Source organism: Eschrichtius robustus, chromosome 10, assembly GCF_028021215.1.
Source record: "Eschrichtius robustus isolate mEscRob2 chromosome 10, mEscRob2.pri, whole genome shotgun sequence".
Classification (NCBI taxonomy): Eukaryota; Metazoa; Chordata; class Mammalia; order Artiodactyla; family Eschrichtiidae; genus Eschrichtius; species Eschrichtius robustus.
Genome location: NC_090833.1, coordinates 33,756,467 through 33,770,560, shown reverse-complemented (window position 1 = coordinate 33,770,560; position 14,094 = coordinate 33,756,467). Strand labels below are relative to the sequence as shown.

The window sequence follows — 14,094 nt, the reverse complement described above, 5'->3', positions numbered from 1 at the left end:
CCCTAACTCCTTCCCTGCTTAGTTTTTCTCCAAAGCCCCTATCATTTAACATACTAGCTTTTGCTTTTTTGTTAAGTTACTGTCTTCCCAGATAGAATGTAAACTCCATGAAGGGAAGGATTTTTGTCTGTTTTCTTCAGTGCTGTGCTTGATACATAGTAGGTCTCAGTAAATTGGTGTTAAGTAAATGTATTCATTTTATATGTAACAAAGGCAGAGAACATGGGATTTGATGTTGGAGAGACCCAAGTTCAAATCCTATCATCTCCTGCATTTAGCAACTGGTAAGCTTTGGCAAGTCACCTCCCCTCTTTGAATATTAGTCTTCTTATGTGTAAAATAAGCAGTGTAATTTGACCTGCATCATGAGATTACTGTAGAGTTCAAATAAAGTAATGCATGTGAAAACATGGTGCCAAATGTAAACTCTTGTGTAGGAGGAATGTAGTCTTGGGCAGTAGTTCTGAAGGAGAAGGTACTTACTGTTCTGGGGAGTTTATATCTTCTATAGGATCTTTGCATGTTCGAGAGGGCTCTGTCATGTTCCACTGTAGCTGGGGATTTTGATCGAGGTGGTTTTTTAAAATGGCCTTTCCCCCATCTGAATGCAAAACAACAATACTGCAATAATTCTGTTAACTTAATTTTTAAAAATCAACAATGCAGTCATTTTTAGGATACTGCCCAAGGAGAGAGAATGCAAAAGAGCCCATCTTCCCTTTGTGTTCTCTAAGCCATGGTCCCTGAGCCACTCTCCTGAGACCAAGGCAGGGAGCCGAGAAGCACCTGTCCAGGGATGGAAGTGGCGTGCTGGGGATGTGGATGGTGTGCCCTGGGACCTCCCTTTCTCCAAGAAAAAAAGGGAATCGAGTCGACCAATGTAGGCAACATAACTTAGAAATGAGAGGTTCTAATATGAAGGTCCTTTTCACGGGTGCATTAGGAATATAATGACAAAGAAAAAAAAACTCCAAGGTATATTTTCCATAAGATTGCTAAGTCTGAAAAGAATAATAATAGTAAACTGCTGGTGGGAGTATAAACCGGCATAATCTTTCTGGCAGGTACTGTCAATAAGCATCAAACACAATAAAAAGTATGTCTTTTACCCAGAATTTCCACTTTCAGGAACTATCCCAAAGAAATAATTAAGGATGGTTGTGAAAATATATACAAGATGTTCAAATCCACATTGTTTACAATATCAGAAAGTTGAAACTAACCCGAATTTGTCCGGTAATAATGGATTAGTTACATACTAATATGTACGTATGGGGCCTCCATTCACAGAAATACTATGTAGCCACAAAACATGATGCTCTCAACCATCTTTGTGCTTCAGAACCACCTGGAGAGAACTAAAGAAAAATGAAATATAAAAACATGGCCCCCACCTAAGAGATCTGGATTCATTTGGTTTGGAAAAGAGTATGGGTGTTGCGCTTCCCTGGTGGCACAGTGGTTAAGAATCCGCCTGCCAATGCAGGGGACATGGGTTCGAGACCTGGTCCAGGAATCCCACATGCCGCAGAGCAGCTAAGCCCGTGCGCCACAACTACCGAGCCTGCGCTCTATAGCCCTCGAGCCACAACTACTGAAGCCCGCGTGCCTAGAGCCCGTGCTCCGCAACAAGAGAAGCCACTGCAACGAGAAGCCTGTGCACCACAATGAAGAGTACCCCCGCTCGCCGCAACTAGAGAAAGCCCGTGCGCAGGCTTTTCTTTTTCTGCTGCAGGGTTAGGGTTAGGGCAACCTTATATGTGTGTCATTTTGCATCCATGTGAATACAGTCAATCCTCTTCATTCACAGATTCTGTGTGTGTGAACTCGCCTACTTGCTAAAATTTATTTGTAACCCCAGAGTCAATACTCGTGGTGCTTTCACTGTCATTCGATAACACACACAGAGCATCAAAAATCTGAGTCGCTCTCCCAGCTGAGGTTGAACAAGGCTCTGCCTTCTTGTTTTACCTCTCATATTATAAATAAGTATGCTTATTGTGGTCTATGAAGTACCACGTTTTTCACATTTTTGTGCGTTGTGTTGGTGCTTTCGCTGTTTAAAATGGCTCCCAAGCCTAGTGCTGAAGTGCTGTCCATTGTCCTCCTAAGCCGTGATGTGCCAGATGGAGAAAATGTGTGTTAGATGTGTCGTTCAGATATGAGTTACAGTGCTGTTGACTATGAGTTCAGTGTTAATGAATCAACAATGTATATTAAACAAGGTGTCTTCCAGTAGAAACACACATAAAACAAAATTATGTATTGATCAGTTGATGAAAATGTCCACCTGGGAGAGGCTTGCAGGAACCTAACCCTGTGTCTCCCCTAGGAATTCACGGTTCACAGGGACTTTGTAAAACGCGATTACCGTGAGTAATGAGAGTTGACTGTGTATCCTTAGGATAAATTCCCAAATTGGAGTTGCTGGGTCAGAACAATTTCTATTTCAGGCAGCAGTGTTTCGCCACCTGTTGCCTCCCACTCTCAGCAACTTTTTGATCTCTGATCTTTGTTAGTCTTATCGGTAAAAATGGTATTTCACTGCAAATTAATTTGCATTCCTTTAATTAGGAGGGGGACTGAGCATCTTTTCATAAACATAAGCACCACTTTTATTTAATGAGAACTCTTTTGCCCATTTTTCTTTTGGTTTGTTGGTCTTTTTCTTATTAGTTTGTATATAGTTATATATACTTTGTATATAATTACATACAATTTCTTTTTATATAAGGGAATAAGCTTATTACCTGAGATAATATTTTTTGGCTTAGTTTGTTTGATTTTTTGACTGTACTTATGATGGCTTTCACATTGTTAACAAAATTTCTTTTGTATTTAAATTCATCAACTTTTTTTTTAATGGTTTCTCTGTTTTGCATCAAACTGAAAAGGTTTCCCTCCTGCTGAGATTACAAAAGAAATTCTCCTATGCTTTCTTCTAGTACATTCATGGTTTTCACTTTTTATATTTAAATCTTTTATCCATCTGGAATTTATTTTTGTGTAAGTTGTGAGGTAAGGATCTAACTTTATTCTTTTCCAGATGGCTACCCATTTATCCCAATGAAATTTGTTGAATAATTCATTTTTCTCCACTAATTTGAAATGCCCACCTTTACTAGATACTAAAATAATCAGGAATACTTTTTTTTCTTTCAACTTCCTTGTTACTTATCTGACTCTAGACATTTTTAAACAATCAACATCTAATATAATAAGAATTTTATAATATTGCTTTTATAATAAAATACTTATGTAATAAGAATAAAAGAAACTAAAGATTTTTCATTGATTTAAACAAATTTTATAAAATTAATGAATATATGCTAATGACAAGATGCAAACAGTAGAGAAGTGTATAAAATGAAACATAAAAGAATCCCTTCTCACCCACTCTCCACACATATTGTCCCCTTCCCACAGGTGGATACTGTTAACAATCTGGTGTTTGTTCTACCAGACCTTTTAAAAAATGCACTTACACACACACACACACACATATACACATACATGTGTGTGCATATTGTGTGTATCATAATGCTGGTCTTCATACTGCTTTTCTCATTTAGAGATCTTTCCATATCTGTACAAAGAGATGCACCTCACTTTTTAATAACTGTATTGTATGCCTTGTTTTGCTGTATCATAATTCATGAAACCACTCCAAATGACGAACATGTTAATTCCAGCTTTTCTCACCTACAAGTAGTGTTATGATAAGCACTATGTGTCTACACCTTTGACCCTGTGGGATTATTTTCCAGGGGAAGCCTCCCGCTAGGGGAATTGCTAGTCAAGGGGCTTAACACCAGACATTTGGAGAGTGCCAGACCGACTTCCAAAACATTGCAGGAGGGTGTCCATTTCCATACGCTCTTATCAACACTGGTAATCTTTTTAAAATTTTGCCTAAATGTAGGCAAAAAATGGACTGTATTATTTCCCAAGTGGTTGGTGGGATCAAACGTCATGTCATCTTACTATTCCTTTCCTGTACGTTGATGAGGTGTGTGAAACTGTGAAATGTTGGAAGAAGTACGGGTACATTATTCACTAAGAACAATGTGCCCCCAGTCAGAACGCTGGGAATGCTGGCCATGTGGGGTACACATGGAACTGGAGCCCAAGGGACTGAGAAAAAGAAGCCCCGTGCATAGATGGATCCCCAGGTGGGGCTCCAAACAAACACTGAACTGTGCTCAGAAGACGTGGGTTCCAGATACTCCAGCTTGGTTTGTGTGACTTCAGACCTGCCCCACCCCTCTCTCTGAGCCTCAGTTTCTTCATCTGTAAAATGGATGGCTGGTGTCTCATACCCAGGGGTCCCACCTCCTCCTACCTGTGCTCTCAGTGAAGTTCCCCAGGTTGAGGATGTCGTTGAGTTCTTGGTAGTGGTTCTGTTTAATATAGGTGGTCTTTTCTGGTGTGTCCTGTAGCTGCATGGTGACCTCTTCCAAGTCTTTGTCCAGCTAGAAAACAAAGGCTCCAGCTGAGTCAGAGCGCCCGGCCCAGCCCCTGCCCTGGCCCCAGGTGGATAACTGAGTTTTCCCAACTCACTAGTATAATCACAAATCTTTAAGAACTCCTTTCTTTCTGAGGATGTCTTGAATCGGGCATTGCTGGACCCCAGAGCCTGGGCCAGGTGGGTAATAAACTCCTGTCAGATTCTGACAAACCGTCTCTGTCTAGTTTATGCTCCTCCCGGTTCTTGCAGCCATAACGACGGTAGATGGGACTACACAGCCATGATGTGGGGATGCTCTAGAGGGGACGTGGTGGGGAGCGGCGGCCCAGAAAGTCCCTGCACAGGGCAGAGGGACTCATGGGAGGATGGGGCCCTGGCGACCAGTGCTGTGGGAGGTACCTCTGTGATCTTCATTCGCAGGCGATGGTTTTCTGACTGCAGGCCCTCTAGGCGGGACGTGCTTGCTTGGTTCACGCTGGTGACTGAGGTGGAGGTTTTAGAATCTTCTTTCTTCTGGTTCTGAGTGAACTGGAATCGTCTGTTCTGAGTTGCTGCGTCTGGGTTTGTTCTCAGAGTGATGAGCTGTAAGGACAAAGGTGGGGCTGAAAGGAGGACCCTGGGGCCCTTCCTCCCATGCCCATCCAGCTGCTTCCAGCGGGTCCTGCGCTGGAGGCAACGTGGGGCCCCAGGAACAACACAGGCTGGGAGTGTGGAGCCCTGGGCTCAGACTTGTTTCTGTCCCTCGTTGGTGTATGCCCTTGGGCAGCCCCCTTCCCCTTGCAGAGTCTCGGTTTTCTTCCTTGCCACTAGATGTCTGGTCTCCTGATCCTGATTCCACCCGCATCCCAGCTATCCTGCAGAGGCCACCCAGGGCCCCTTAGGCCTAGCTCCAGCTGAGCCTCACTCTGCCTTAGGCCTAGCTCCACGTAGAAAATAAACAGCTGTAGGTGACAGCTGTGAAGACAATGGGAGGAAAGTGAAGGCTTGTGCTTGTTAGAACCATGGCCACGGCCTCTGTCCACCAGGACCTATGGTTCAGAGGCGAGGGGCAGGGATGGAGGAAGGATCTTCACCAGGCCAGAGGCATCCAGGGCAGAGTGCTCACCACGGTGCCCTGGGCCTGGGCTGGGGTCTGTGGAGGGTCTGGAAGGATGGTGAGGGTAAAGGAAGTCCAGGGGGAAGAAGTGGCATACGCAAATGCAGGGAGGCCTAGGGCTCAGGGCACTTATAGAGAAGGGCAGTTGGATGGTGGACAGAGTTCTCTGGGGGAGACAAGGAGATCCAATGGTCCTGAAAGCCAGCCTAGTGTCGGGGAATTGATCCTGGAGCCAGGAAGGCAGTGAGGAGCTATCAAGGGTGACAAAGCAGAGTGACCCCGTCAGAGCTGGGCTTAGAATCATCTGGCATCTTTTACAGGGTGGAGAGGAAGTCAGAATGCAGGCAGAGAAGCTGTGGTGTGAGCCTGGAGCCTGGGAAAGTGTTGACAACTAAAGGAGGGAGTGTATGCCAGAGGTGTTCTAGAGCAGAGCTGACACTGCTTAGGGACTGACTGGGCGCCCAGGAGGCTGGAGGAGCCATGGGACCCCCAGCAATCTCTCCTCTCCCCTTTCTCTAAGGCAGACACTCCCTAACTTGGGTCAATGACTTCTCAACTACCTCTGTTTCCTGCTGCTTCTTTTACTCTTGAGACCCATGAAGGTCAGGTTTTCCTCTACACAGATCAGCCAACTGCAGGGGTCAAGGCCTCTGATTCACCTGCCCACTGCTGGGTAGGATAATGTTTGGAAAATATCTCTCAGGTCAGCCCTTCAGACGAATGAAAAACGTAAGTGGTTGTTAAAAATGGTTATTCCTTTTGACCCACTAATACTACTTCTGTGACTCTACCTTAAGGGAAGAATCGGAAACAAGGAAAATGTATTATGTAGAAAAAAAAGTTCATTTATAATATAAAAAATCTGGAAACAACTGTAATGTTCACCAATCAGGGATCAAGTGGTTGAGTAAATTATGGAACTTCCCCTCAACAATGGTTATGAATGTGGGAAGATACAAAGGGCAAAAGTTAACTTAAAAAGGCAGATTGCAAAGTGTGCTCTAATTACAGCTGTATCTGAAAAAGCATCACTGCCCTAAACCATTAAAAAAGAGGTTGGAAGGAAACACATCAAAAATATTAACAGTAAAAAACCAAACCAAAACATTAACAGTGATTATTTTTGGGTGGCAGGACTATGTGAGATTTCTGAAAAATCTGGTTTTTTGCTTTTCTGCATTTTCCAAACTTTCTGTGATGTGAATTGTGTTCATCATTAAAAAAAAAAAAAAGAGTGTATAAAACTTGTAGAAAGTGGGAGAAACACAGCATTGCCCTTGTGATGGAGTCAGAGGCCAGACGCCAGGGTGGTGAGCGGGGGGGATTGCTGGCACCTGCCCCGTACCTTTGGCACAAACACCAGGCAGAGGGTGATGGTGCTGCAGAAGATGATGACCAGGGCCACAATGCAGAACTGCACGTTAGGCTGGTCCCGGGTCAGGAAGGAGACGGCAGCCCCGATGATGCACATGATCCCCACGTTGTAGACGCTCATCCCAATGTACTTGCTGTCATTGAGTGCGGGGATGCTGACGTTTCGGGTCTCCCAAGCTAAGAAACAACCGAACAACTGGAACGGTGAACAGAAAAGGGAGACGGTCATTACCAGGTGGTGGCATACACTCCTGCTCTGAGAAGCTACTGAACTGAGGGTTATTCTGTTACTCCTCCCTACTCTGAAGTGGGGGCTTGGGGGGAGGGAGGCTGCGGGTTTGCTGCTGGCCAGGTCTTCTGGATATCACAGTCTGTCTCCACTTGTGGCCCTGGGCTGAGTCCTGCCAAGGAAATGCAGACTGGGGTGTTACACTGTCTGGTCCTCCTTCACCTCCACCACTGGTTCACACACAGACCCACAGGAGGCCACAGTGGGAAAGAACTTCAGACACAATCTCAACCACATCCCCTCCCTCTACAGAGAACCTGAAGGCCCAAAAGAGAGGAAGGGGCTTGCCCAAGGCCACAGAGCAATATGGTGGCAACAGTGGACTGTGTCTCTAGAAGTTAAGGCTAGTCTTTTTTCTGTTAAACCAGGCAGAGCCCCTGTGTCTGGGACCCCCAATGCACATAGCCACCCAGAGTAGAGAGACTACATTTCCTAGCCGTTCTTGAAGCTAGGTGTGGCATATGATTGGGTTCTAGACAATGCCATGTAGGTGGAAGTGGTGTGTACAAGTTCTGGGAAGTGTCTTTAGAGGAAAAGGCTGTTCCTCTTCCACCTTCCTAGCAGATGGAGTGGAATGTGATGGCTGGAGCTTGAGCAGCCATCTTAGACCATAAAGTCATCTTAGACCATGATGTGGAAGCTGTATGATGAAGATGAAGAAGACAAGATGCAAGGAGCTCAGATTCTAGTAGCCTCCACACCAGCCCTTTTGCTTACCTGAGAAGGACATTATCTTTTTTAAAAACTACTATTATTGTGGGTTTTCTGTCACTTGCAGCTCTACTCCTAACCAGTACATTTCCAACAGAAATGAATAGGGTAGAAGTCAAATGTGATGTAAAGTAGGGTGTTGAGGGTTTAGCTATCATGTGTTGTCTGAGGGGAGGGCAGGCTGCAGAGAAAGTGCAGATGGAATGCTGGGTAGAATGGTGGTGTGGGCAGGAGGGAGAGCTGACTACAGCTGCTGACTGCTGCAGGGGCTTCGGCTGTGGCCCAGCCCCTCCAGGAGGCTGTCCTACAAAGGCTTCCTTTCCCTCTGGCCTTACCTCTGAAGTCTGGGGCATCCAACACCTGCACGAACCATGTAACATCATCCCAAGGGCCTACACTATCTCACAGGGCTTCTGTCCAGATGAAAGGAGAGGATGGATGTGAAAGCATTTTGTAAACTGTTACATCCGTTATAAGAGTAAGTTAATAATTATTTTGTAATTGGTATTTTTTACAACCATAGTTGTTTTCCTCTCTTTTAAGTGTGTTATCTCACAGACTGATTTATTATTGTTTTTAATTCCAATTAAAATAGGAACCAGAAGCCCAGGAAGCAGATACTGCATGAGGGATGGAAACCACGCTGTTGAAAGCTTGCTTCGTGCTGGTTCCTTCGTGTGCGGTGCCTTCAATCCTACAGCTGGGCATGGCTTTCCACATCCTGGAGGGGAAGAAGCAGAGGCTAGGCAAGGCCAAATGGCCTGCCTGGGGTCCCTTGGCAATGTGCATCAGGGCTGGATGGGTGCTCCAGATGCCTGCTCTCTCACAGGGGCTCTGTGTGCCTCCTCTCTGCCACAGAGGCCGATCGCGGCTTCACTTCACTGTGGAAGGATCTGAGGAGGGTGCAGTTGCAGGCATGGTTTGCACAGGATGTGGAGAGAAGATTCAAGGGTCAACCCAGAATAAGGTCGGGTGGGACTGCCCTTTCAAGTCCTTCCTAACTTTGAAATTCCACAGTCGTGTGAGGTGGGCTTGGTATGTGATCTGTGTATAACCAATGAATGGAGTGGAAAGAGTATTGGGTTTGGAAATTGGAGGTTACCAGGCGGCCTTTGGCAAATCATGTAACTTGTCTGAGCCTGATTTCCCCCATCTCCAAATGGAGATGATTCCACTCATCTCCCACAGGATGTGAACGTGCGCTGGGTACCAACAGACTGCTGTCAGGGAGCAGGACAGTGGCAGCTGGGAGGCACACTCACAGTGAAATGGGGACATTATTTGTACCTATCTATCTCATGTGACTGTTGTGGGATTGAAATGACACGTGCCAGGCACCGAGACTGGCAAAGAGCAAGTGCTTAGTCCTGGGGACTCTGTTTATTTTTATGTTGACGGAGGCGCTTAGAGAGCTCTGACAGAGAAGCGTTTCCCCCACTCTGCCTCCCGCTCTGCACCTACCATGAGAAGCCCCTTATAGGCATAGACGATGCCAAGCCAGATGGTCATGTGGGTGTTCTCACAGTGCTCTAGGAGAGGGCGGATGGAGATGTCCCGTCCTGCCGGGTCCGGCTGTGCGAAGAGAAAACAGAAACCCAGGGATGGCACTGGGCACCCTCCCAGCAGCCAGGTCCCTGTTTCATAGCCCTTTTCCCTCCCATGAGCCACAGCCAGTGCTACCATCCAGGAGGCCTTTTGGACCCCATCTCTGTGTTCCATGGGACTCGGGCCTCAACCAGCGTTGACTGCCTTCTGTTTGTTGGTCGTGATTCAGCTCTGACCTTCAGTTATCTGAGTTCTTCATGCATTTCCAGCTTGAGTCAGAGCTCAGGAGTAGGGACTGGGTCACTTCTGTGCCCCTAGTATCTAGCACAAGACCTGGCCCAGAGCAGGCATCTTTCTATAACATTTGTTAAAAGAGTAAGGGTGAGAATGAAGCACAAAGTTAGGTGTGGAGGCCTTCAGGTGTCTCTGGAATTAACTCAGGTAGCTGGGAGATAGTATCTACTGGCTAGACCAAGCACGGGGCCTGCCAAACCCCTTTAAGGAAGGAGATCTTCTTGCCCACCACCTCCATAGAGGGAGCAGTGGTGGCAGCCGTGTTATGTACCACATGATGCACTCTGGGCCAGAGTTGATTGGACAAGGGGTGGGCACCTGACCTTAGGTAGCCAATCCGAGGCTTGTCAGGGACCTATGAGGTTTCCTAGTGCAAAGTGCTCTGCCCAAAGAGGGGTGGTGGAGAGGATCCAACCCAAGCACCGTTCTCTCTCTCAGGAATTTGAACTGAGAAACTCCAGGAGAGAATCAGCCAGATGGTGGCAAGAGGAGAAAAAGACAAGGGAGTGAAAAAATATATACTGTGGGTATATTTTTTTAATGAACTATTTGAGAGTAAGTTGCAGACATCCTGGCCCTTCTTCACCCCTAAATATCTAGCATGTTTTTCCTAAGAACAGGAGATTCTCTTATATAACCACATATACCTACCAAATTCAGGAAATTTAACATTGATACAGTATATTATCTAATACACTACCTATTTTTTAATTTTGCTAATTGGCCCAATAATGTCCTTTAAGGACCCAATCCAGGACCATGTGTTGCATTTACTTATCATGTCTGTAGTCAGCCTTGGAATCAGCCCTTCCTCCTTCAATCTCAAGACCTCAGCAAGCCCAGAAATAAACCCACACACCTACAGTCAATTAATCTTTGACAAAGGAGGCAAGAATATAAAATGGGAAAAAGTCTCTTCAGCAAGTGGTGCTGTGAAAGTTGGACAGCCGCATGTAAATCAATAAAGTTAGAACACACCCTCACACCATGCACACACAAAAAACTAAAAATGGCTTAAGATTTAAGTGTTAGACATGACACCATAAACCTCCTAGAAGAGAACATAGACAAAACATTCTGTGACATAAATCATACCAGTGTTTTCTTAGGTCGGTCTCCCAAAGCAGTAGAAATAAAAATAAACAAATGGGACCTAATTAAACTTAAAAGCTTTTGCATAGCAAAGGAAACCATTAAAAAAACGAAAAGAGGGATTTCCCTGGTGGTGCAGTGGTTAAGAATCCACCTGCCAATGCAGGGGACATGGGTTCGAGCCCTGGTTCGGGAAGATCCCACATGCCGCGGAGCAACTAAGCCCGTGCGCCACAACTACTGAGCCTGCACTCTAGAGCCTGTGAGCCACAACTACTGAAGCCCGCGCGCCTAGAGCCCGTGCTCTGCAACAAGAGAAGCCACTGCAATGAGAGGCCCGCGCGCCGCAACAAGAGTACCCCTGCTCGCCGCAACTAGAGAAAGCCTGTGCGTAGCAACGAAGACCCAATGCAGCCAAAAATAAACCATTAATTTTAAAAAAACGACAAACAAAAAACCCCCGAAAAGATAGGGACTTCTGTGGTGGTCCAGTGGTTAAAACTCCGTGCTTCCACTGCAGAGGGCATGGGTTCAATCCCTGGTCAGAGAACCAAGATCCTGCATGCTGCTGGGTGGGGATGGGGGGACCAAAAAGACAATCTATGGACTGGGAGAAGGTATTTGCAAATGATGTGACCGATAAGGGCTTAATCTCCAAAATATATAGACAGCTCATACAACTCAACAGCAAAAAAACAACCCAATCAAAAAATGGGCAGAAGACCTTTGGAAAAATATCTATTAAGAAGACATACAGATGGCGAATAGCATGTGAAAAGATGCTCAACATCACTGTTAGGGAAATGCAAATCAAAACTACAATGAGGTACCACCTCACACCGATCAGAATGGCCATCACTAAAATGCCTAGGGGCTTCCCTGGTGGCACAGTGGTTAAGAATCTGCCTGCCAATGCAGGGGACACAGGTTCGAGCCCTGGTCCGGGAAGATCCCACATGCCTCAGAGCAACTAAGCCCATGCGCCTAGAGCCCCTGCTCTGCAACAAGAGAAGCCACTGTGACGAGAAGCCCGCGCACCACAACGAAGCATAGCCCCCACTCACTGCAACTAGAGAAAGCCCGCGTGCAGCAACGAAGACCCAACGCGACCAAAGATTTAAAAAAAAAAAGTCTACAAATAACATATGCTGGAGAGGGTGTGGAGAAAAGGGAACCCTCCTACACTGCTTGTGGCAATGTCAGTTGGTGCAGCCACTATGGAAAAGAGTATGGAGGTTCCTCAGAAAACTAAAAATAGAATTACCATATGATCCAGCAGTCCCACTCCTGGGCATATACCTGGACAAAACTATAATTCAAAAAGATACATGCACCCCTATGTTCATAGCAGCACTATTTACAATAGGCAAAACATGGAAACATCCTAAATGTCCATCGACAGATGAATGGATAAAGAAGATGTGGTACATATATACAATGGAATACTACTCAGCCATTAAAAAAAAGAACGAAATAATGCCATTTGCAGCAACATGGATGCAGTGAAGAAGTCAGAAAGGGAAAGACAAATACCACATGATATCACTTATATGTGGGATCTAAAATATGACACAAATGAACTTATCTATGAAACAGAAACAGACACACAGACATAGAGATCAGACTTGGGGTTGCCAAGGGGAAGGGAGGGAGGGAGAGGGATGGACTAGGAGTTTGGGGTTGGTAGATGCAAACTATTACATTTAGAATGGATAACAACAAGGTCCTACTGTATAGCACAGGGAACTATATCCAATCTCCTGGGGTAAACCACAATGGAAAAGAATATAAAAAAGAATGCATGTGTATGTGTGTATAACTGAGTCACTTTGCTGCACAGCAGAGATGGGCATAACATGGTAAATCAACTACACTTCAATTTAAAAAAAAAAAGACCTCAGTCTACTTCAGTCTGTTATGTCATTGATATTTCAGGTCATTTATTTTGTAGAATATCCCTCAGTTTGGGTTTGTCTGAATGTGTTTTCATGATTGAATTCAGGTTATGTATTCTTGGTAGGAATTCTATGTAAGTGATCTTCTCACCTCCTCAGTGTTTCACATCAGGGGCATTTGATGGCACTTTGTCCCATTATTGGTGATGTTTTTGGTCATCTGGTTGAGGTGATGTCAGCCAGATCTCTCCACTTCAAAGGTACCATTTCCCTCTTGTAATTAATAAATAATCTGTGGGAGATACTTTGAGACTGTGTGGGTATCCTGTTCCCCCACAAACATTAACTCAGTGGTTGCAGCTTCCATTGATGATTTCTATCTGAGTCATATTACTTTGGTGGCTGCAAAATGGTGATTTTCTAACTCTAACATTCCATTTAAATACTTGGCAATATATTGTAAACAAGATCTTTCCTCCCACTCATTTATGTATATCAATATAGACTTATGGGATCCTTTTAGATTCAGTGTCTTATAATCCATTACTACTATTATTCACTTTGTTCAAAATTTTCCAGATTTGGCTAGTAGGAAACCCCTTCATGCTGTCTCCTGTGTTTTTTCAACATGTCCCCATAATTTTTTTGAGCACTTTCGTACTTCTTGGCACAAGAGGTTCCAGGCTCTCCTTGTATTTTCCTTGCCCTAGTCTTGGAATCAGCCATTTCTCTGAGGAGTCCTGGTTCTTTGTAGCAGAGAATAGTATTTAGAAACCGAGATCTGGGCACTGATGTGCTCACTGTTCCTAGGGTATCATTACTTCTAGGCCCCTTTATCTATCTATCTATCTATCTATCTATCTATCTATCTATCTATCTATCTACCCATCCATCTACCATCATTCTATCTCTTTATCATCTATCTATAGATATAAATAAAAGCCAACACCACAGTGTTCTTGCTTGCTCTCCCCCATTCCGTATTTGCATCTTTATTCTCTTACAGTGAGATCCCTGGTTTCTAACAACATCAAGATATTCACTCATTTTCTCAATCCTATAATAGACACAAAATAGTTTCAAAATTGCTACATCCATACACTACCAACAACAAATTTACTAAGTTGAAGATGTCCTTGCAAATCTGTCTTTAGCACAGATCCCACTGAGGGTATCTCATCAAAGAACTGTGTTCTGGATGTTGCCTCTTAAGGCCCAGGGTAAAGCCACACTCCTGAGGGTAAGGGGTAGGCATGCCCAGGGTCAGTCACTAGGAAGAAGGGGCACATTGGTGGGATCCAGGGATGTGAAAGGCAGGCCTTAAGCACAT

At 44.9% G+C, this 14,094-nt stretch overlaps 1 protein-coding gene and 1 long non-coding RNA gene across 3 annotated transcripts in view; one reads left to right on the top strand and one right to left on the bottom strand.

The window, feature by feature from the left end:
• The window catches only part of LOC137769861 (uncharacterized), a 51,190-nt gene extending 38,047 nt beyond the window's left edge, over positions 1–13,143 (top strand). For both annotated transcript variants that reach the window (XR_011075099.1, XR_011075100.1), the window contains exon 3: positions 8,534–13,143. This is a non-coding gene — a long non-coding RNA (uncharacterized lncRNA). The remainder of the gene's footprint in view (positions 1–8,533) is intronic.
• The window catches only part of GABBR2 (gamma-aminobutyric acid type B receptor subunit 2), a 361,415-nt gene that overhangs the window by 2,424 nt on the left and 344,897 nt on the right, over positions 1–14,094 (bottom strand). Inside the window, exons 14-18 of the mRNA XM_068551919.1 lie at positions 9,400–9,510; positions 6,910–7,134; positions 4,868–5,050; positions 4,343–4,472; positions 484–601 (exon numbers count right to left, since the gene is read on the bottom strand). Of these exons, the coding sequence (XP_068408020.1) occupies positions 484–601; positions 4,343–4,472; positions 4,868–5,050; positions 6,910–7,134; positions 9,400–9,510 (767 nt within the window). The remainder of the gene's footprint in view (positions 1–483; positions 602–4,342; positions 4,473–4,867; positions 5,051–6,909; positions 7,135–9,399; positions 9,511–14,094) is intronic.